The sequence below is a fragment of the Colletotrichum fructicola genome (assembly GCF_000319635.2).
Source record: "Colletotrichum fructicola Nara gc5 chromosome Unknown KSG_Nara_v1_contig09, whole genome shotgun sequence".
NCBI classification, from domain to species: Eukaryota; Fungi; Ascomycota; class Sordariomycetes; order Glomerellales; family Glomerellaceae; genus Colletotrichum; species Colletotrichum fructicola.
Genome location: NW_027094059.1, coordinates 2298089 through 2321147, shown reverse-complemented (window position 1 = coordinate 2321147; position 23059 = coordinate 2298089). Strand labels below are relative to the sequence as shown.

Sequence of the window (23059 nt, the reverse complement as noted above, 5' to 3'; positions counted from 1 at the left end):
CAATTACCGCCAGCTTCGAAAGGTACATGAGGTGTGGAAGTAGGAGCGAAAATCGATGCTAAGACCACTTAACCTTCTTCTTGACTTCAGACCACACGCATCAGACGTCAATCCTCAGGTCTGGTCACGTCCTCTATACATTTGCAAATCCATTCGTTTCTCCCGTCGCATTCAGCATCACGTATCCTTCTGTCGAGCATCAGATTCAATACATCGAGCACCTCGGGTTGTCATCATGGTGCACTTCTCTTATTGCAGCCGTGCGTCAAGGCTTCGAACATCTGCAAATTGTTTCTAACAGGCAACTAGATTACGCACTCAGCCAGCCACGACGGCACACCCATCAGAGACTCAACATTATCACATTGGCAAAAGACTGCATTTTTCTTATCTGCGACCACCTCAATCTCCCTGATATATCAAGTCTGCATCGGACCTGCTCAGCGCTAGCGTTTCAAGGAGGACTCATAAACAGCGACAAAATTAGCCCAATAACCCCCACAGTCAATACCCTTATCCAGTTCGATCTAGCCCGTGGCCTCAATCGAGCGATGTCTTGGGCTTTCATACACAAAGGCGACGTCGATTTCGCCCGACACCTATTGAGGCGTGGATATAAGATCGACGATATTGAATCCCGACTTCCACAGATTCGGCTCCGCCATCCAATCATTCAATGCAACTGCGAAGTAACCCATTCCTGCGGATTCAATAATGTGGAACGCGAGTATTTACTACATCCAACCCTGGTACAACACGCTGTCAAAAACGACCACGTGGAGCTTCTGGGTCTTCTCGTTGAAGAGCAGAAACCATGGGACCGATTCATGCAGTTCGTCGATCGTGATGAACAGATTACCTTATTCCATCTTGCGAGCAGTAGCGACATGATACGGGCTCTTCGACAAATAGACCCAGGGTTGCCAATCGACGATCAGAAAACGACAACGTCTGAGCCTCTTCTTACCTAGCACATTGAAAGGGGCATAACCGTCGACGGCCTTTCAGCGCTTTTACAAGCAGGATCACTGCCAGATGGCTCATATCCGGAATACTCAACGAGACTACCCTTCTTCAGGAGTGGTTCAGGACCCCCCCCGTTCCAGACGCCCATTGAGGCCGCAGCGTACCACGGCCGAATAGATCTTTTACGCACGCTTTTGGAAAGGGGTGCTGGATTTGCATACGAAACAGTCATCACTCGGCAGAGCATACACTTTCATGCCTTCATTGCTGGCAACCTATTCTCTTTACCCAGCAGTAAACTGGAACGAGCGATGGAGGTGATTTCAACCTGCATCGAGTATGGACTCAATGTCAACCAGACGTACCAGAACATCTTGCACCTTGGCTCCGGAGACGAGCCAGGAGTCAGCTGCGCGTATAGCTATTTACTAAAGGACGCATTCATCAAGCAGGCCAACCCAGACGCCGAATCCAAGGCCTATGAACTCGTAGAGTCGCTGATCCATGAACATGGCGCTACGTTCACCGTGGAAGAATCGATTGCTGCGACGCGTCACGGTTGGTTCGGACAACCTGACAAGGTGTCAGGGTCCCAGGATGTTTGGATTCAAGGTAGTCAATACAGCGAATTCTTTTTTTGAAAACCCCAAGCTCATTGTCGTCTGCCGTCATTCTTGTCGCTGCCGCCGCCGTCGTCTGCCACTGTCGTCTGCTATGTCGTCTCTTTCTTCCCTTCTAACTTTTTTCTTCGTAGTTTGCTGCCTAGAGGCGCACTTTATTAACTGCTATATAACTCTTATAGGGAAATATTTAAGGGCTAGGATAGCTTAAGCTTTATAGAGAAACCTCTATAGCTACTTATAGAGGTATATAAAAAGAGCGTAAATCGCTTTAATTATAAGAGGTAGGTATCTGTGTTTTTATATTACTATAACTTATTACTCTTTTAATATTAAGATATTATTACTATATTATATATTATAGTTAGCTATCTAATAGTAAGGTCTAGTAATAGAAGCTAAAGATTAATACACTATAATAGTATATTAAGGTTATAGTCTTAGTTATAAGTTATAAGTTATAATAAATTAAGTTTTTAGAAGCTAAAGTAATTAGTCTTAGACTTAATAAGTAATTTATAGTAAAAATAAGCTAAGAGTATTTTAAAGATAAATACTAAGTTAATTACTAAAGAGCTATAGAAATCTAACTAAGAACTAAGTTTAAAGTTGTACTATATATAAGTTCTAAATAGTATTTTTCATTTTATTACTATTCTTAATATAAATAAGATCTATTTTTACTAAGTATAACCTCTATATCTTTAGTATGTAGATCTAATCTCTTATTTTATTATTATATAACTTATATTATAGTTCTTTTATTTCTAAGTAAGTCTTTATTACTTTTATAGTTTTATAGTATAAATATCTTATTCTAGCTACTTAACGCCGAAGTAGGTTATTTAGCTATTATCCTTATTTATAGGTTATAACACTATATTAGTATGTTACGACCCGATATGCAGGAATAACAGATAACCAACCCACTTAGGCAGCGGGCGGCTAGGACAGGACATTTGTACTGCAGGATCACGGGAACAACAGGGACTCACTCGGTAAACGGAAGAACTATGGTCCAAGTCACGTGACGATAAGATAACGATCATATTGGATCAATATGATCCAACACGACTTGGGGGCCGAACGATCATTCTGGATCAGAATGATCCAGATCGACCCAAGGTACAAAGGAACATGTTCGGAATTAGACTTGTATATAGTATGACCCTGAGCCTGGCTCATGGTCAGACTTCCATAGCTCTTCAGCAATCAACTTAGTATTCATCCTCACGGATACTCTCAGCTTACCTTCACTGCGAATTACTTGTTGAGCCTAAGACTGATCACCTTAGCCTCTGACGACCGATCTACTATCAGCCTACGACCTACTACCCAGACCACGACCTCAGTGTACTGTTATAACGTGTCAATCCCCAGCTTCTGTTAGCAGACCCTACTGTCGGATAGCTGACCGTAACATAGTATTATCTTTTACTACTTTAAAAATAGTAATAACTTTTTATAATTATTTAAAAAACTAGAATAAAATATATAGATTTTTATATATATAACTTAATCCCTTAGTATAAAACTTAAAAGTATATTAAATATATTACTACTTTCTATTAGTATACTTTAATAAAAGAATATATTATTACATTAAAGTATAGAAATACTTTAAATATATTAAAATAAATTTTAAAACAAATAAGCTACATAATATTAATTAAATTAAGCGTTTTATATTATTAAAGTATAGCGCTTTATTAAAAGAACTTAAAGATATATATATAATTACTATAGCGTAGTAGTAGTTAATAGGGGCAGTTTACTAGATATACAAGGGGTGGTTAGAGTAAGGGGGACCTCTTATGTATCCCTGGTCATATAAAAATTCACAAAAGAATTCTTCACAAAATGGCCATGTCGTCTCTAATAACTGTAACTCCTTCATTGAAGCAAAAGCTTCGAGGCTTCGGATACTCAGTAAACAGGAAGTACGACTGCAAAGATGCAGGCAAATGAGGTAGTCTCAAAAGAACCGAGAGTCACGATTGAAAATCACGCCTCCCCGTTCTCATGCGCAACGCTGAAAAGCAGCGGACAGCTCTGCCAAAACAGGCGTAGCGTCGCACCCGCGAGCCTGTTTAGGCATAGTGCCATTTTGTTGCCGCTATCTGCAGCCAACCGCGACAACGTAGAGTCAGCATTGTGGGGATTTTGTGCCCCCACTAGTTCAGTGTCGCTGCGCCCTCCACGAGCATCTCGCCCGACGCCGCCATCCTGGATCCTGTCATGTCAGTCAGATTACCGCCATCGGCACAATCTGCCTGCCGGCTTACCGACCAAAATGCCAACCATCCTCCCCAACAGATCGAAACGGCCTCATATCTCGTCTTCAGTATGGACAGCTTCCTTCCCCTTAACCCCGCTACGCATTCCTGAACGACAGCTTTCTACCACTCGATAGCAAAACCCCTTGCGCTGAGCGGTGACACAGCTGTTGGTCGACCGCCAATGGAGACGCAATCATCACGATCCAAGAAGACAGACATCGTCCGAAAACGGACCGGATGCCAAAACTGCAAAACAAGGCGACGCAAGGTTAGTACACGTCCATCTCTTGCAAACGACCGCGGGCTGACCTGTTGCAGTGTGACGAGACGCGCCCCGATTGCTCCGCCTGTGTTCGTCGCGGCATCAAGTGCAGCGGCTACGATCGTCCCGTCGCCTTCAAAGACGTGACGGCCTTGGCCGCAGAGTCGTCACGAAAGTTTGAGGCCGCTCGCTGGTCGGCGCTGCGACATGAGGATGCGCGGAGAAAGCGTCGCATGACGGCCACGGATACGGCGTCGTCCGAAGTCGTTCGCCCCGACATCATCATCGGACCGGCGCTCAGCGCTCAGGCCCCGTCTGCTCCGGTGCCGGCACCGTCTACCAACTTCATGTCGACTGAAGCCTGGTCTGGAGGCGCGTTTGCGCTGCCCTGGGGTCTTTTCGATATCCCCAATGCGCCGTCGCAGGTATTCCCTGAGGTCGCTCCTGTGCTGGGTACCGTCATCGAAAGCCTTTCGACTCCGCTGCCTGGACGTGCATCCGACGATACTACCTCGCCGCGGCAAAGTTCACCGGAGGCTTTGACACCTGCCAACTGGGACGAGTTCCTCGTGTCTCAAGACTCGCCTCTCGACACATCATCTGCCGAGGAGTCCCTTCTGGGCGAACCTACCACCGACCTCCAGATCTCGCTACCCCTCGAAGAGTCACTTGTACAGCATTTCGACACAAATGTCATTCCCGCAATCCCCGTCGCGCTAGCCTTCTCGAACCTGTTCCAATCGAGCAGCTGTTTCCGAGCGGCAGTCCTGGCGTTGTCCGCGAGCCATCTGAAATTGGCAGAGCGGTTACCGATGGACTTTCAGAGCCTGCGGCGGATATGTGACGACAAATGCGTCTGGGTCTACTACGACACAGCGGTGAAGGACCTTCAGCTGCAAATACAGCGATCCAACAAGAGCAGCGAGGAGCTGGCCGGCGCAGCCCTCCTTCTAGCATACCACGAATTGGAGGCGGGCACGGCTTTTGGCCTCAGGAACCACGCCAGCGGTCTCGACGCCATCGCCTCAAAGATGGACTTTGCCGCATCATCAATGCCAAACCTCTTCAAAGCATGGCGGATGCTCCGCTACGACATTCGATACACGTATACACCGACCCGCAAGTCAAGCAACCCTGTCGACAATTACGACAGTGCAAGCTTCCTCGACCCTCAGTTGGCGATCCGAGATGTCATGTCCAGAGTCTTCAGCCTTTACTCGAGAAACGCTATGGAGGCCAGCTTCCTCAATGACAACACTGTTGAGGGATCAAGCGCGTCTGAGAGGGCAGCCAGATGGCTTTGCTCCGTGCTCAACAGAAAGTCCGACCACCGCAACTTTCAGAGGGGCGACTTTTACAAGGAGGATCTGACGTCGGAAAAAGTGCTGGAACAATGCGATACCTTCTCAAAGCACCTCGACTCATGGCACAAAGGCCTGCGCGACTGCGACCTACCTATCGTCCGAGTCGGCGCCGACGAGGACACGATTACCGGTCCCACCTTTGAGCCCGTCATCACGTACCGATTTACCGACAACACGAAGGCCATGGACTACTTGTTGTACCTGATCTCCCGCATGAGCATCAGCAACCTCCGCTCGGTCTACGATCCCTCTGTCTCAGCAGCCGCGACGGAGGCGTGGGGCAAAGTAGCCCTCGGCATCATCTGCGGTATGAACGTGCTTCAAAAGCAGCAGTTCACGGTGCTTCGTATCGACGTTCTCGTCCGCTGGGTAGCTCTCCTGGTCGAGAGCACCAATTTCGCCAGAACGATCCTCGACTACTTGATCCCGAAGGTCCTGTCCAACGGGCTGACGGCCCCGGAGATGGTCTCGTGGGTGTACACGAAGGCAAGGATGGAGTACTGGCTAAGGGAAAAGCTGCGTGGGCGGGCTATGAGATTCTTCATGACGGGGGTAGAAGAGGACTCTGATCCTTGGTGCATCCTCACCCCGCATACGATGGCAGGCTTTGGCGACTACAATGGCAAAGGCAGCTTCAGGGAAACCTTTGTCATGGATTGCTTTGCTTCCGTTGATAAGAGGTGATGGCATTCTGGGCTTTGTGCTCGACGCTCGACAGGATGAGAGAGAGCCTCGTCGACTGGTCAGTCAGGCATGTTGCGCTGCGATGGGTGCGCTGACGTCTCCAGCCGGGCTGATTTAGGTTGTGGTGGCACTTAGCAACTTGGTGCTGTTTTGCCATCCAGGTCAAATGGCGTTATTCTGGCCATATGGAGCAACCTTGAGGGTCAAGAAACGAGCTTATATATCACACTGCCGTCGCTTCCGCAGACCGCAAATCTTCGCGTAGAGACCCTGATGACGCTGGGGTACGAGATAGAAAGGCTGCAGTATTGACATCCCTTTTCCCGCCATCTCCGAAAATCACTGCAGTCTTTGTACACCGCTCGCCCAAGCTCCTACCCGTCATGCCCGAAATATCGACAGTTGAGAAGCTCAAATGGGCCGATCATCCATACATTCACGCCCTGTCAGGCCTGAGGTTTCCGAAGAACGACAAGTGGAAAGGCCTATTCCGTGGACGCAGCCTGGAGTTATTCGGAGTTTTCTTCGATGATTCTGCTCTCGACACCCAGGGGGGCGTTGAACTAAAGATGATGTATTACTTCAACGTCGTTAATCAGGAGCTGGGCAGGCTCCCAAAGGAGGCATTCGTCGCTGGATTCGGTTCCGATGTTGATCAGTCACTAATCCAGCACTCGCTCTACTCCACGATCGGGCGAGCTTATGAGAGCTATCCCTTGGTTGACAGACTCCATTTCGCCTTTGGAATCGTGAATACACTTGTCCTTGCTCGGAATGCCTTCGTGGAAAGGATGGGGAGTGGCCCAGCGCCCGCATATGGAGGCCTCGGACAGGTTGTGGACATTACAAGATTGCTTTCACGAGATCGTCCAAATATGCTCGTTGACGGATCTAATTACGGATTCTTGCGTGACGGTAGGTTTCCCATCTTAGTCTGCTGAATTTCATCCACTAACATTTTTCGAAGAAATGGACGCAGAGTCCCCCGCCAGCGAGGCATCCTCAGACGACGACATCTTTACTCCATCAACCTCGGAATCGGCCGATGTTGCAGAGATAGAGGAGCCTGTACAAGAGCCCATCCCAGCCTGCTCAATCCAGCCTGTCGTCCCGCAGAGCAGACAGTCGCTTCATCCCCTTCTCGTGCAGGGATCGACGTACAAATACCCAAGAAACTCCACCATTCCTCTGACGCCGGTCATCAAAGAAGACGAACTAGACTGCGCTGAAGCAAAGGAGGATGTTCTGGGCAAATATAAGGAAAGATGCAACGTCATGTCGAGCAGGATTGAGCGCCTCGAAAAGGAAAACCGTCAACTGCAGACCCGCTTTGTCACCGAACAAACACTGAAGACGCGCAAGACATTGTCCCTTCTGGCCAAGGAGAAGGATCTCTGCATGGTTCAGGAAGCCTTTTGGAAGCTTTGGGAAGCCCACCGTCGCCAGTTGAACAGTGGTTTGGAGGCCAACGTTATGGAGGGCCTCTCTTGGGGGGCAAATGATGCAGGGATTTTTCTTTGCAGCTTGGATCTCGGAAAGGACTCTTGAATGATCGGCCTTAGGCGTTCGAAGCTTGATACCATCTGAAATGGTCATGGTCTATATCTTGGGACGGAGGGATCGATCTTGGCTTTTCAAGTTGGTCTTCTGAAGGTTTAGATGACTCGCGGCTTCCAGGAACTGTTTTCCTTCTCATGAAGTATAATTGGAAGACATATCTCGGCTTGCGCTAGATCGCTGGTTTCCGCCCATCTGATCACCGCAATGAGCTTGTTCCCTCCTCTGACCAGACTGCGTTCGCTATTCGGAGCGCCTTTCCTGGCAGTCGTGAAGCTTTAAGAGTGCCTTCTCAGTGTCAGAAGCTTTCTTAGAAGGGCAAGGAGTGTGATGGCTACCTATCCACCTTGATCGACCGTTCTGAACCCTGCTACTGGAATTCGAGACCATTAAGGACTTACCTTCCTGGTCACTCCCCACCTTTTTTTAAGTTGCTATTAGACTTCGCAACATCTCTAGACCAGAAGAGCAAGTTCTTTTTCATAGAACCTTATATACAACATCTGTCGACTATTTCTTCTCTCTGAATTCATAAGCCTTTGTTCTCGTTGTTGTCTTATTACCTACCCTCACCTTTCGTCAACATCCATCATCGTCTTCAGTCATCGCCGTCCCCCGCCGAAGCCGCTAAGTATTTCCGAGTCTCTTTTTGACTGTTTCTCCTAACAAAACCGCTAACGGCTTGCAGGATGACTGATATCAATACTCAGCAAACCGACAAGGTGGATTATTCGCACGCAATCGAGGTTGTCCCTATCAGCCAAACTCAGGACGATGAACAGTTTGTTGAGGACTGGCTAAGGCTCGACGAAGGGATCCTCAACGAGCCAAGCGATCCTGTCAGCCAAACTCCGGAGCACGAAGAGTTGGATGAGGACTGCGTCATGCTTCAGCAAGAGATATTCAAAGAGCAAACTGATCCTGTAAACTACTATGCGAGCCATCCTGACCTGCGCAGGCTGCCAGGTCTTCGCTTCCCAGGAGAGATCGGCGACCCTGTAACTCGAGTTGGCCAGGCTGGTTGGCGCATGTTCTTTGATGGCCCAGCTCTCCCGTCTCATAGCAACAAGCTTCTTCTTGCCGCTAATATCAAGAAATTCACGGATATTTGTGTGGAAGTCGTCACAGAATCTCGCGGCGTCGGTCAATGGAATGAGGTTCTTCGAGAAGCCATGCAGCGGTTGACGACAAGAACTGGCAGGGAGAAGTGGGGCACCGTCGCTGTGGAGGATTGTTCCAAGTGCATGACCCGGCTGGTGGGAGCCCGCAACCTGTTTTTGAGGAGAAGTGATCTGCGTCGCGGTCACCTCCGTGGTCAGCGCCCGATAAAGCTTCCAAAGGGGTTCCGCCCTTTCTTGGCTAGTCTTGACAGGTGGATTGAGGCTTCGGTTTGGATTCAGCCAGGCCATGAGCCCAGTGCGACTCACGAATCGATGGAACCCGATAAGTCTTTGCGAATATGTTGCCAATATACTTCATGCTGAACGAAATTAATACAGCTGCGACAGATGAGAAACCTCAGAGACCTCCTAAGAGGTCGCATGATGAGACAAGCCCGTCAGACGAAGATGTGGAGCCGCCTAACAAGATTCGTCAGGTTAAGGCGGAAGATACTGGAGCATCCAACCAGGCCGAGTCTTTGACCTCTGGTTATGAGCAGCGTATTGCGATGCTGGAGGCTGAGAATCGAAAGCTTCAACACAGCTTGGCCGAAAACAGCAAGATTGCGGAGGAGGACGACTCAAGAAGACCTCGCAACTGGGTCAAATCGGCAAGAGATTGGGCAGCCTCCTTTTGGGGCTGAGCACGACGGTCTTTTGGCCGCTGGTGTTCTCTTAGGACATTTATGATGTGCCATAATAGCACATGTCGCCAGAGGGGGAGTTTCTTTGACCTCTACCCATGTTCGCCAATTACCATATCTGTTATCGTCGTCCTTACTGTTGTCATCATCTGATGCCGATATCCCGAATTGAGGGGTCCGGAATTTGTTTGACCTGATCCTTGGCGTCAGACGATGAAGTGCGACGTCATTGAAGATTGAGAGGGGCTGAGTAGATGCAATTCGTCTTTTAACAAACAGGTTTCATTTTCAAAGAACATCCCGAGGAGAATGCGGCCGCATGATGCGTCGTCCTCAGGCCGAACATCAAGCGAGCTGCGTGACTGGTCGCGGGTGGTCAATTGTGGGGCATCCCTTTCACCTCTGATTGCCTTCGAGCAACCTCAGATCACGGAATGGGTATTTAGGGCAGTTGCCTTGCCCGTTCTGCCACGAGGTTCCGGTCGATGATTTGAGTGAGTTTGACGTAGTGGTTAAGGCTGGCCCCCTTTCCGCACTTCGGCATTCTACCCTCTCGCAGACCCTTTTTGTAGTTCGTCTGTTCAAATCATCGTATCGTCCCTCATTTTTTCCACCTGGACATATTTAGCTCAAATTGACGGCGCATTTCTACTTCTTTGGCCTCGCCATATAAAAGTTTTTTGGGGAATTGAGAGGAAGATTGGCTTGTCTTGACCTAAGTTTCTTGTAGGCTCACAGATTCATTCTTTTGATATTCCTGCCCTCCAGACGCTCGAGCGAGCAAGATTCTGTCGCTCCGCGGTCCCACTTTTCAGCTCACACGACCAACTTCACTCACTCACAGCTACCTCATTCATTCTTTCTCTCTTTTCTTTTCCCGCTCCATCCTTGCAAAAACACGACTCCAGCGCCCGCTTGGCGATCATCACAAAATTGCTCCCAGCACCACCGACATATCCGTCATCAGTCCGACCAAGATGGGAAGACCTCGAAATCACCAGACCAAAGCATGTGCGCCTTGGTTTAAGACCGTCAGAACGATGCCTGGTCTCGCGGTTGCCGGAAATCGCCACAAGCCCCTCGTACCTCGTCACTCCCACCCTTGCTTCATGTTCATGCTCTGTGGAATCAATAATAGCAAGAAGGAGACCAGCCTTTCGTGCAACGATCGTATGCTCATCGTTGCGCGCCGTGGTACCGAGATTCTTGAGGCCGCCGCGGCTGTCATCGAGAAGATGAACAACGATCGCCACTGGACTCCGGGCGAGATTTGGCAGGCAGCTCTGAGAGATCTTTCCGAGAAGGACCCCAAGTGGAAGCGCCCGACCGCCCCAAAGGCGCCAGAGAACGTCATGGACATCCTCATCAAGGCCCGCATCAAGTTCACCGCGGCTGAGCGAGCAACGCAAGTCTCCTCGAAGGACATTCAAAGATTCTTGGAAGTGCTCGACAAGTTTATCAACATCCAGTCCCAGCGCAAGTTCTGTTCCCATTGCCGCCACCAAGTGCCAGCAACCCGCCAGCCTCGCCCCGATCAAGAAGATGGCGATCATGTGCAGAACCACGAGGACGCCTCGATCGGAGATATGGGTAATGACTCGGGCGACGAGAAGCTTGGTAAGAAGCCTGAATTTCCCCACGTTGCCGCCGTCGTCGTCGACGTGACTGCTGTCTACTTTCGCTTCTTTGCTACCGAGGTGCTGACAAGCTGTCCAGTGGTCAAGCCAGAGTACGATCCCACCATCCCTGACGCCGCCGCTGTTATGCCACACCAGCCCCCGGTCTCTCCCGACAACATGAAGCGCATCCATGTTTTGGTCGCCGAGAAGCATGCTCTGAACTCCGAGAAGCGATCCCTGACAGAGGCTCTCTAGGAGAGAGACCAGAAACAGTAAACTTCAGGGTTTGCAGGAGGAATACGACGATCTGGACGAGGAGAACGACGACCTGCTGAAGGAAAACGATAAGCTTGCCGATCATTGCGATGAGCTCGAGGACACAGTCTGGAATTATCAGAGATGGCTGAACGCCGATGAACGTACCATCCGTGTCCAAGAGGTTATGATCGCCCGGAACCAACAGGCGATGCGCCGACAGCACGCTGAGATCCAGCGCCTGCGGCAAGAGAACGCCTTGCTTCAGGCTCGAAGCTGTAACAGGCTAGGTCTGTCACATGGGATGCTCTCGGCTATGTTCGGCACTGAGTAAGACATCAAGGGATAGGATATCAAGGGATAAGACATCAAGGGATAGGATATCAAGGGATAGGATATCAGGGTCGAAGATAAAAGGGCATGTAGATGTAGCTGAGATGAACAAGAAACCTTCCTTCCTCATCTGAGGATTCTCATTTGAGAAAGGAAGTACGAGTTGCAACATTGCTCCTACCAACCCTTTGCAGAAGCATCCTTCGAGCCTGGGCGCAGTACCAGGAGGGAAGACGCCACTAGTCTTTGAGATGAGACAAAACAAAGGGCGGTATGAAGTTTCCAGAGATTAACTAGCTTGACTAGAGGGCGTGGAGTATTCTTTGACTTGGAAAAGAACGTAGTATCGCAGGTCAAAGGCGTACGTTTGGGCTAGGAATTGTCCCTCAGAGCATGTTATGTCAGGAATATGTTTATAGAGCTCGGAATTATGACTACCTTCAGATACTGCGTTCGCCTGAAAACGATTCAAGGATTTCAAGGAAGACGAATCGAGCGAGGAGGTTCTATGAGGACTATTGGGCCATTTGCTGGACCTATTGATCGACAACGAATCCATCTTTGTGGGGTCTCATCCGTATAGGTTGGACCAACGGTGGTCTGATCTCCTGTGCGTTCGCCACCAAGTTGATTCCGAGACCGGGGGTAGATGGAATGTCAACAAAGCCCTCCTTAGGCGTGGGAACATGATCAACAATGTCGCTGCCAAGATGTCTCGAAGTGCTCTCGAATACCCCAGCCTCGAATCCCGTAGCATACTCCTGTATCGCAAAGTTGGGAATCGCCGCGGCAACTTGTAAACATGCTGCGAGCCCTATCGGCGAGAGCGGGTTATGCGGAATGATCTGAACATGGTTGGCTTCGGCCATTGCTGCCACCTTCTTTGCTCCGGTAATTCCGCCACAAACAGCAACATCCACCCTTGCGTACTCGAGAGCGTTTCGGGCCAGCAGTGCTTGAAACTCGTAGATGGTGCAGAAACGCTCTCCCGTGGCAATCGGGACGGAGATGCGTTCGGCCACGCGAGCCATGGCATCGGCGTTCTCGGGTCTAATCGGGTCTTCAACGAGCATCGGGAATGTGTCGGCGATGCCGTTGCAGAAAGTGACTGCTTCTGCCGGGGTTAGACGACGGTGCAATTCGACGAGCAAGTCAACCTTGTCTCCAACAACCTCCCGCATCTTTCGCACATTTTCGATGGCATCTCGCATCTTCTGAACATGTGTCTTAAAGTAAACCTTATCGGTTCCCTCGTCGAGAAAGGGATTGATATGCCCGAAGGCGCTGAACCCCATCTCCATCTTCCGCTTGCATTCTTCAAGCACCTTCTCAATGGTACTCTCATAGATGTGTCCATAAACCCGAGCTTTCGTGCGGCAAGCCCCGCCAAGGAGTTCATAGATGGGAATACCCAGAGCTTTACCCTTGATGTCCCAAAGCGCGATGTCAATGGAGGAGATCGCGGCGTTGATGGCAAGGCCCTGGAAGTAGCTGAAGCGATGCATCACGTTCCAGTGGTGTTCGATGTCGAACGCACGCTTGCCGACGAGGTACTCGGCGAACCGGTTGATGCATGTCGCGGCTGCTTCTATGTGACCCCAAATCCCAGCCTCTCCATAGCCAATGATGCCTTCAGTCGTCGTGATACGACAAAACATGAACTGGCCTACATGAAGTGGCTCGACAGCACTGATAATCTGTTCCTGTCGCACCATCTGATGAAAGTTAAACTTGTGATCGTACTTCGGAGATGGATGTACCCACGTTCAGCTTGATGAATTGCGATGGGAATATTTGGATTGTTAGAGGCGCTGGCGTTGAGATTCCCCCCACACCAAGTCATTCCCGCATGATTCTCACTAAAGTAGCGAAACAGATCAGCCAAGACGCGCCCAAACATCCGATATCGCCCTCGGAAAAGGCCACGGGCTCGTTCTGCAAAGGATTGATACTGGGAGTGATTCCCCGATCCAATCGGAGCATCACGCATGTGACATCTCCCAAGCCTTGGCGCGGGGTATGCTTCATCCTATGCTTCATCCGCTACTTCATCCGCTAGATCGGCGGCTTGTTATACGTGAGTTATCGACGGACATACAGAAAGCTTAGAATCGGGTTGTTCATTGCAGCTGTCGCTGACGCAGATTATCCAATGCCTTTGTTTCCGAAAGGCTTGGCTGATTACTCCCGAACTTCAGAACCCAGCATTGGCGCCCATGAAGTCCAGCTCGGGGATGATTCTACCCAAATCAAGAACCTTCGTCATTTCTGTCAGCTTACATGCTACCTCGGATGTTAGATAACACAGGTCGACTTACCAGTGAATCCAATTGTTCCCAGTTAGGCAGATCCATCAACTCAAAGAGATTGTCCTCAGTCCCAATACTTTCGAGCCACGATGTTGCACCCGGCTCAAGCGCAGTTTCCGACAGCGACATAGACTTGCTGGTATGCGATTGAGAGCTTTGCTGAACCTGGTTTATGACCTCAAGACGGTATTCCTCCATGATGACGGACAGTCGCCGACCAAGGGAGCTAGGGCTAGTGATGCTGAACAATAGCCTTTGACAGCGCTCTGCTGCTTCAAAGTGCTCTTTCCAAGGAGCCTGGTTGTCTTTGTGATTCCGGATGGTATATGTGTACAGCACAACCACTGCGCAGAACGCCTGATACGGTGCAAACCAGAGCGAGGGATACAGCTGCTTCGACTCGACCATGTAGTCAATGATGGTCACGACACTTAAGGCTGCATCAACGCATCTCTTGACATTTTCTTTCGTTTCTTTATCATGACTGGACTTTGTGTAGTCGTTGAAGAGACATGGGCGATAAATGAGCATCAGGCAGTGGCCAGCCGCGAGGCTCAGTGTATTGCTCTGGCGTTGGTAGATTGGTTGCAAGATGCGGGAATCGACTTTGTCCGGATTAAGGAAAGCCGGGAGCTGGTCTCGCCAGGTCTGAATCTCAGCGCCTAGCCTGGCCATTGTTTCGTGCCTTGCTGTCTCATCCAGCGAGCTGATGCCATAGAGCTGTCTCAAGATCCTGCTCAGTATTCTAGCCAGCTGTTGGTGTGCTAGAGGACCCAGCATGATATTCATAGCTCTTCGACTGGCGACATCCACAGATGTACTGCCCAAAGCGTGATCCTCAATGATTGCAGGAACCTCTTGGTCAATATCGTCGTCATGAAAGGCGCATGGCCGCCCGAATATGGCACTCAAGTATCTGTCCAGGTTGTATGCACACCAGAATGTCCGTTTCCTGCATTCAGATTCGATGAGGCATCCTGTGCTGTCGCCTATGCCGTCGAGATTAAACTTCTTCCGGTGCATTCCCAATGCAAGTACAAGTCTTGAGGTTGTCCCGAAAAGACTCCAGCAGTGATTGAGTCGTGACTGAGTCATAATGTAGAAGCAACAACCGAGGAGAGCTTGGACGCTCGTCAAAGTAGCGGGTTCTGTCTCACGGTTGAGCTCCTGTTCGGCAGACTGGAAGTAGAGCATGCTATGAACGCAATTAGAGCGGCCCTGATTTTGTTCGTTTGATGGTCAAAACTCACCCATTACTGACGTTAGAAGTACCCTGCGGCTCGATGTACTGAGTTGACTGGGCAAACATGGTCATGATGACTGCATATTTACTTCTGGAGTGAGGTGCCGAAACCATGCCATTTTGGTACAATTCTTCCAGCCAACCCTCAACGGTAGGTCTGTGAAGAAATCTGTACGTTGGTGAGGATAGCTCGAAGTAGGTTTTCAGTAGGTTGTCCGCCTTCTCTTTCGGGGGTAAGATGACTGCAGTATTGTCGAATTGAGGCAGAACAGGATCGCCGAGAGCAAAGACTGAAGTTTCAGTTGATCCACCACTATTCTCTCTCAAACGTCTTTGCAAGCGGAGAAGAAAGCTAAGTCCTGATGAAGCGCCAACAAAATGACCCTGGCGATCACTCTCACCCGGTTCTGGCGAAGCTTCATTTCCCGGTTCTCGTCCCTTACATGAGTCATTCTCAATTGCGATGACAGTTAAACCATGGCCATGAGTCTCAGACTGAGTATCTTGAACTGACTGAGGAGTTGAAAGAGGGTAGGGTGAGATTGAGGGTGATTCAGATGGAATCCCCGAATTGGGGCGAGGCCTTCGCTTACCCCTGGCATATGGGGCTTTGAACTCGCAAACGATGTCCTCTTGAACACACTTTGGGCAGGGCTGCTTTCCGGTGCATCGAATCTTTTTGCTTGAGGAAATTCAGCATTCGTATTTCAACTGACACGCTGCCGCCATATCAAACCTTCCCATCCGAGGAATGTTCGTACCTTTTGCAGTAGTCACAGGCTCGGCTAACTCGTACCCTAGCCCGCGGACTTTTCTTTGGAGTTGCAGGGCTATGCGAAGCAGCATGCTGAGACACAGGAGAGTCCATCTCTGGAGAATCTATCATCGACAGCATTTCGGTTTGGAGGGCTCTGGGAGACAAAGGTGTGTCTGAAGCAGTCAATATTGCCGGTTGCTGAAGATATCCGACATCCGAATTGAAGTAGCCGAAGCCGGAAAAGCCCCTGTTACCCCACAAATACAGGGACGGAACGGCTTCGCCCCTCCAAAGAGTTTCCGCCGTCCCCTGCCGGATAAACGGGCCCAAGCGTGACTTTTCGGCTTCATTCCGCTTCTCTAAGACAGAAGTTTAAACATTTTATGTTTATCTATCAAAGCGAATTTAAACTGAGCCAATTGGTGCGGCAATGTTTGTTTCTCGGAATTGATTGTCTAATCATAACTCAAATCCGTCGCACCTTTGATGTCTTGCTTAAGCAACTCAAGCACACCGGCATTCGCACCCTCCACTGCCGCTTTATCCTTCAGCCTATCTTTCGCAATGGGGTTCACAAAAGCTTTTGTGCCGCCGCTAGTAGCTTTCATAATCTTCAGCCAATATTCGACGAGATTGAGTGATGAAGCTGACTGATCGTGAGGTACCTGCGCAACTTTTTAAAAGGTGTTAGTATAGGTACTAGTGATACCTTCTGACTAGTTAGTATAAAGGGTTATAAATGTTACGGTCAGCTATCCGACAGTAGGGTCTGCTAACAGAAGCTGGGGATTGAGACGTAATAACAGTACACTTAGGTCGTGGTCTGGGTAGTAGGTCGTAGGCTGATAGTAGATCGATCGTCAGAGGCTAAGGTGATCAGTCTTAGGCTCAACAAGTAATTCGCAGTGAAGGTAAGCTGAGAGTATCCGTGAGGATGAATACTAAGTTGATTGCTGAAGAGCTATGGAAGTCTGACCATGAGCCAGGCTCAGGGTCATACTATATATATAAGTCTTATATGAACAGTTCTGCTTGTTCATGAGCGCTGTGCCCCTTGTCACTATGAGCGCTCATTCTAGAGTGGGATGAGCGCTCATTCTAGTCTCCACTGAGCGCTCATTGTGGGTCCCTTATCTATGCTCATTCCTTATCATCACGTGACCTGTACCATAGTTCTTCCGTTCCTGAGCGAGTCCCTGTTGTTCCCGTGATCCTGCATAGTACAAATGTCCTGTCCTAGCCGCCCGACGCCCGAGTGGGTCCTTTAACTGTTATCCATGCATAACGGGTCGTAACACCAGGCGGGGTTGTTCCAACGTGTTGTGCCTAACGGGTCGTAACATATATATTATTAAATAGAATAATTATAAGAACTAATTATGTTTATTCTAAATCTTTAGTTTAATATTATATTAATAATAATTTACTATAAAAATATCTATTATATATTAAGAAACTATAAATATTTAATGCGTATTAAAATAATAAATATTTAAACTTTTTATTTAGATTAATTACTAAAGAACTTATTAAAAAGGCTATAGTTATATTATAACTATTTGATAATGTTATTTATATTACTTATTTTTTATAAAGTATTTAGTAATAACTAATTACTTTTTATACTATTAACTACTTTGTGCAAAGGGTTGGTAGGAGCAATGTTGCAACTCGTACTTCCTTTCTCAAATGAGAATCCTCAGATGAGGAAGGAAGGTTTCTTGTTCATCTCAGCTGCATCTACATGTCCTTTTATCTTCGACCCTGATATCCTATCCCTTGATATCCTATCCCTTGATATCCTATCCCTTGATATCCTATCCCTTGATATCCTATCCCTTGATATCCTATCCCTTGATGTCTTACTCCAGTGCCGAACATAGCCGAGAGCATCCCATGTGACAGGCCTAGCCTGTTACACTTTGTTTAGTTTTATAATAACTTAACTTATTTTATAAGCTATATATAAGTATAATAACTTATTTTTAAATAGTGTTAATATTTTAAATAGTTATTATATATTATTATAAAAAGAACTAACTGAAAAGCTAAATATTAATAAGAATAACTTAAATAAATAATGTTACGACCGCTACAGTTGGTCACTGTAGGCTCGTAACTATATAGTGCAGAACAGGGGACAATGACAACGGATTTGTCATTATCGAAGCTTTTGCTTTGTGCCACAGTTGGTTGCCCTGACCCGCTCGTAACATATAACGTTAAAAGCTAGAGAGATGTTACGGTCAGCTATCCGACAGTAGGGTCTGCTAACAGAAGCTGGGGATTGAGACGTAATAACAGTACACTTAGGTCGTGGTCTGGGTAGTAGGTCGTAGGCTGATAGTAGATCGATCGTCAGAGGCTAAGGTGATCAGTCTTAGGCTCAACAAGTAATTCGCAGTGAAGGTAAGCTGAGAGTATCCGTGAGGATGAATACTAAGTTGATTGCTGAAGAGCTATGGAGGTCTGACCATGAGCCAGGCTCAGGGTCATACTATATACAGGTTCCGAACAGTTCCTTACGATGCTGGATAGCTGGGATAGCTCATATCCAACATATCCATGGATAGCTAGGATAGCTCATATCCAACATATCCATCCTTGTCTTGTGTCCGTACTGTTCCCGAAGTCACGTGACCTGTACCATAGTTCTTCCTTTTCCGATGACTTCTGGTTACACCTGTGTCACTGCTTACATATGTTCCGCGTTAGCCGCCGAGATCCCAGGCGGGGTTGTTCCAACGTGTTGTGCCTAACGGGTCGTAACATCAGGTCTCCTCTCCAAAGGTCTTGTCCTCAAGACCCAACATAAGTAGGTCGCTGGTCCCAGGTTGGGGATCCGTCAATCGTGCTTCCTGTTTTTACCCATGATGCTGATACCATGTCAGGTCGTATTCAAAAACGAAAGGCTGTGTCGTCGCCTGATAGTCGTCCTGCCAAAAAGACAGTTGAAAAGAATTCTTTGCTTTCCGCCATCCTTCAAAATCCAATCGTCATGCCCACGTGTTCCTATTGCGAGGGGAAAGGTTTCGCTCGCTGCGAGGCTTCGCCATCTGATTCTTCTCGCTGTGCCGAATGCGTTCGCTTGGGCCGTTCTCGTTGCGATGTCTTAGGTGTGGGGGCTGCTGAGCTTCGGAATATCGCCACTCAACATCAAAAATTGGAGGATGAGCTGCAGGCTGCAGAGGAGAAGGTGTTGCGTCTTCGAAAGCAGAAGAAAATGTGGTTTGAGAAGATGATGCGTGCGGTGCGTCGTGGTATTGACAGTGTGGAGGAATTGGAGCGGGTTGAACGGGAGGAGGCGGAGGCGGAGCAGCGTCGACAAGAGGAGGCTCGTCTTCCTTCTGCTGGTTCCAACCACCTTCCTGCGGGTTTTATCGGAAATTGGGATACGGTTTATCCCGATGTGGCTTTGTCTCCTTCCTTGCTGGCTGAGTTTGGTTTGCTTGACTCTGTTCCCGTTGTTGCAAAACAGGGTTCTCCGGGGGTGTCCTCGGGAAGCGGTTCTTAGTTGGTTTCTGGTGTTCCTAGGCGAATAAATGGTTTTCCTTGTCGCGGTCGATCTGCTTCGGTGGGTGGTTTGGTGAAGCGATGTGGGTGCTTGATTCGCTTATATCCAGCTTTCTTCTGGACTAGTATAACGGGTGCTGGTGTGACTTCTCGTTCTTGGTGTTGTTGCCAGTAGATCGTGAGTTCTTCCGCTGCGTTGGTGATGTTTTTGGCTGGTTCCCATGTGTTGTCTTCGTGTCCGTATCCTTTCCATTTGATGAGGTATCGATACCCTTCTGGCTCCTTGAGGTGGTCTATGATTCGTTCTACTTCGTACTCTGGTTCATTGTCTTCCACGATGATGAGGTCGTCCGTTCGTGAACCTCGTGGGGCTGGTTCGAGTAGTGAGATGTGAAATACTGGGTGACACTTCATGGTTCCCGGGAGTTCGAGTTCATAATTGACTGGTGAGATTACTCGTGAGATTTTGAAGGGTCCGAGTTTTTTGTAGTCAAGTTTGTCGCTTGGTCGTTTTGTTTTGATGTTTCGCCGTATGAGGTAGGCGCTATCTCCCTCTTTCAAGGTTGGTCCCTCAATCCTTCGTTTGTTGCTGAATTTTGTCATTCTTTGTCGTACAAATTCGAGTTCTTTGCGTGTGTTTTCCTGGATATCCTTGATTTGCCGTACTGAGGCGACAGCCTTGATTGCAGTTGGCCCTGCTCGGGGTTCTCCATAGGCGGTAGGTTCAAATCCATAGTTGAGGTAGAAGGGGGATTCCTTGGTACTTTCTCCTACTGCGCTGTTGTAGGCGAACTGGGCTATTGGTAGCAGTACAACCCAATTGTCTTGGTTGTAGTTGACATAGGCGCGGAGGTAGGTTTCGAGGATCTGGTTGATTCGTTCTGTTTGTCCGTCGGTCTGCGGGTGGAATGCAGTGGACATTGATTGTTTGATGCCAAGGTGTGACATGATTGACTTCCAAAAGTTGGAGGTGAAGATCTTGTCTCTGTCTGACACAATTTCCTTGGGTGTTCCGTGGTTGGAGATGATGTACTTGAGGAATGTGTAGGCGCATTCTTCAGCATTGCTTGCTTCCTTGTACGGGATGAAGTAGGCGTACTTCGTGAGTCGGTCCACGATGACGAGAACGCTGTCAAAGTGTACTCCCGTAAGGGGCTCTCGTGACTTCGGTAGTTTGACGATGAAGTCGAGGGATATGGATTGCCAGGCGGTTTGCGGCACAGGCAAAGGTTGTAGCATACCATAAGGTTGATGTCTAGCGGGTTTGCTTTTGAGGCAGACCTCACAATCCTTAATCGCTTTTGCCACACGTTCTCTAGTGACCTTTTCTCCATATTGTTGTCGTAGTCGTTTCCAGGTTTTCGTGATACCTTGGTGACCGTGTGCGGGGCGAGCATGAAATTCCATGATAGCTTCGTCGTCTAGTTCGCTAGTCAGGCTAGTACTAGACCGCCCAGCCATCATCAAGAGTTTGGTTGCTGGCACGAGGTCTCCGTCCTTGTTTCCTTTGAGAATCACCTGGGTTTCTTCAGGTACCGGGACGTTGTAGTCCGGCCTTCGGCTAAGAGCGTCGGCTCTGCCATTGTCTGATCCTTTACGGTGGATGATTCGGAAGTTGAATTCTGATAAGAATTCCGACCATCTAATCTGTCTTTTATTCAACACTTTCGAAGTCGTGAAGTGTGAAAGGTTCTTGTGATCTGAATACACAAGCACTTCGTGGATGGTTCCTGAGAGCTCGGGTCTCCATTCCTTAAAGGCTTCAATGATTGCCATGAGTTCCTTATCGTGGATCTGATAGTTGAGTTCGGGTCCGTGGAGCTTGCGAGAGAAGAAGGCGCACGGATGTAGTCGTCCTTCTGAGTCCCGTTGAGATAGTTGCGCCCCGATCGCATAGTCGGATGCGTCGGGTTCTACTTCGAACTGTTTTGTCGGGTCTGGGATGACCAAGACGGGTTCACTGGCGATGAGGTCCTTGATCTTCTGGAATGCTGTTCGTTGTGGTTCTTCCCATGTAAAGGGCGTGTCTTTGCGGCTGAGGTTTGTGAGGGCCGCGTTGATCTTGCCATAGTCTTTGATGAATTTGCGGTAGAAGTTGACGAAACCTAGGAATCCTTGGACTTCCTTGAGGTTGTTGGGTACCGGCCATTCCTTGATGGCTTTGACTTTGTTTTCTGACATGCAGACTTTGCCGGGAGTAATGGTAAATCCGAGGTATTCCACTTTTTGTGTGTGAAATTCGCTCTTCTCAGGTTCGACCAACAGCTTGGCTTCTTGGAGGGCTTGTAAGACGTGGTGTACGTCTTCTTTGTGTTTTTCAAGTGTTGGCGAGAAGATGAGAATGTCGTCGAGATAGACTACTACACAAATGTCGACGTACTTGCGTAGGACTTGGTTGATCATGTTCTGAAAAGTCGCAGGGGCGTTGGTAAGGCCGAAGGGCATGACGAGGTATTCGAAATGTCCTTTTCGTGTCCTGAAGGCGGTCTTCCATTCTTCACCTTGCTTCATTCTGATCAGGTTGTAGGCTCCTTTGAGGTCGAGAGCTGTAAACCAGTTGGCTCCGTGGAGGAGTCGTCTCATTTCGTCGATGAGGGGTAACGGGTATCGGTTTTTGATCGTCATCTCGTTGAGCATACGGTAATCGACGCATAATCGTAATTTTCCGTTCTTTTTGGGTACGAACAGGATTGGGCTTCCTGCTGGTGACGTTGAGGGTCTGATGTATCCCTTCTTGAGGTTTTCTTCAAGGTATTGGTCTAGGGCTTCCATCTCTGTCTGGTTGAGTCCGTAGATTTTGTTGAAGCGTGGTTCCTTCCCTTTTTTGAGGGGTATTTCGTGGTCGAAGCTGGTGTGTTCGGGCAGTCCGGTTTCTAATTCGGCTGCAAAGAGTTTCTCGTAAACTCTGTATTCTTCTGGGATAGACAGAAGTGGATCATTCTTTTGTTCGAGATCCGTCGTTGTCAATGGTTGTGACGTGGCTTCTTTTGCCTTGAGGTAGCAGATGCATCGTTTTGCTGTTTCTTGCTGTATCGGCTCGTTTGAGGCCTGGTTTTGACAGGGCTGCTCAGGGACTGAGTCGTCGTGGTCCCAATGGAGTTGGCCTTTGCTCCAATCTATCCGTGGGTTACTTGTTCGTAGCCAGGGTAATCCTAGCACTATGTCGTATGTTCCTAGATCGGCAATGTCGAATTGGATTCTTTCTTTTCGATTCAGGTAGCTCATCTCGAGGGGCGCAGTCTCATTGTAGATGGTACCTCCTTCGTACTTGAATTCTTCTCCTTCTGCCGTGTGTAACTGATAGGGTCGCTCTTTTCCTCCCCATTGTACTTCTAGCCTGTTGATGGCTCGAGGGGCGATGTAATTAGCTTCAGCTCCGCTGTCGATTAGCGCGAGTGTCGTTTGCTGGTTGATGGTAACTTCGAGTTCGATATTACCCTTATGTCCTTGTGACATCTGGTGGATGAACCTTTTTCTTGTTGCCTGTCGTGGTT

The 23059-nt window shown here is 48.6% G+C and overlaps 7 protein-coding genes across 7 annotated transcripts; 4 read left to right on the top strand and 3 right to left on the bottom strand.

The window, feature by feature from the left end:
• Positions 1-4046: 4046 nt before the first annotated feature.
• nosA (C6 finger domain transcription factor nosA) lies at positions 4047-6175 on the top strand (the record flags this gene model as incomplete). Its single annotated transcript, XM_032028331.2, has 2 exons — positions 4047-4133; positions 4184-6175. The coding sequence occupies 2 exons, from the start codon at positions 4047-4049 to the stop codon at positions 6173-6175; spliced, it is 2079 nt and encodes a 692-aa protein (XP_031875383.2).
• Positions 6176-6558: 383 nt separating this feature from the next.
• Positions 6559-7723, top strand: CGGC5_v014922 (uncharacterized protein; the record flags this gene model as incomplete). The annotated part of the gene is made up of 2 exons (XM_066153174.1): positions 6559-7090; positions 7143-7723. The coding sequence occupies 2 exons, from the start codon at positions 6559-6561 to the stop codon at positions 7721-7723; spliced, it is 1113 nt and encodes a 370-aa protein (XP_066007391.1).
• Positions 7724-8421: 698 nt separating this feature from the next.
• Positions 8422-9536, top strand: CGGC5_v014921 (uncharacterized protein; the record flags this gene model as incomplete). Its single annotated transcript, XM_066153173.1, has 2 exons — positions 8422-9019; positions 9232-9536. 2 exons carry the CDS (start codon positions 8422-8424, stop codon positions 9534-9536), a joined length of 903 nt encoding a protein of 300 aa, XP_066007443.1.
• A 1040-nt stretch (positions 9537-10576) lies between these two features.
• On the top strand, positions 10577-11410 carry CGGC5_v014920 (uncharacterized protein; the record flags this gene model as incomplete). Its single annotated transcript, XM_032028329.1, has 2 exons — positions 10577-11153; positions 11253-11410. 2 exons carry the CDS (start codon positions 10577-10579, stop codon positions 11408-11410), a joined length of 735 nt encoding a protein of 244 aa, XP_031875380.1.
• Positions 11411-12279: 869 nt separating this feature from the next.
• On the bottom strand, positions 12280-13458 carry dgoD-1 (D-galactonate dehydratase; the record flags this gene model as incomplete). Its single annotated transcript, XM_032028328.1, has 1 exon — positions 12280-13458. One exon carries the CDS (start codon positions 13456-13458, stop codon positions 12280-12282), a length of 1179 nt encoding a protein of 392 aa, XP_031875381.1.
• Positions 13459-13937: 479 nt separating this feature from the next.
• Positions 13938-15367, bottom strand: ASG1-4 (Activator of stress genes 1; the record flags this gene model as incomplete). Its single annotated transcript, XM_032028327.1, has 3 exons — positions 13938-14000; positions 14062-15247; positions 15303-15367. 3 exons carry the CDS (start codon positions 15365-15367, stop codon positions 13938-13940), a joined length of 1314 nt encoding a protein of 437 aa, XP_031875382.1.
• Positions 15368-19562: 4195 nt separating this feature from the next.
• CGGC5_v014917 (Transposon Tf2-6 polyprotein) lies at positions 19563-23021 on the bottom strand (the record flags this gene model as incomplete). The annotated part of the gene is made up of 1 exon (XM_066153172.1): positions 19563-23021. The coding sequence occupies one exon, from the start codon at positions 23019-23021 to the stop codon at positions 19563-19565; it is 3459 nt and encodes a 1152-aa protein (XP_066007510.1).
• Between the last annotated feature and the right edge of the window lie 38 nt (positions 23022-23059).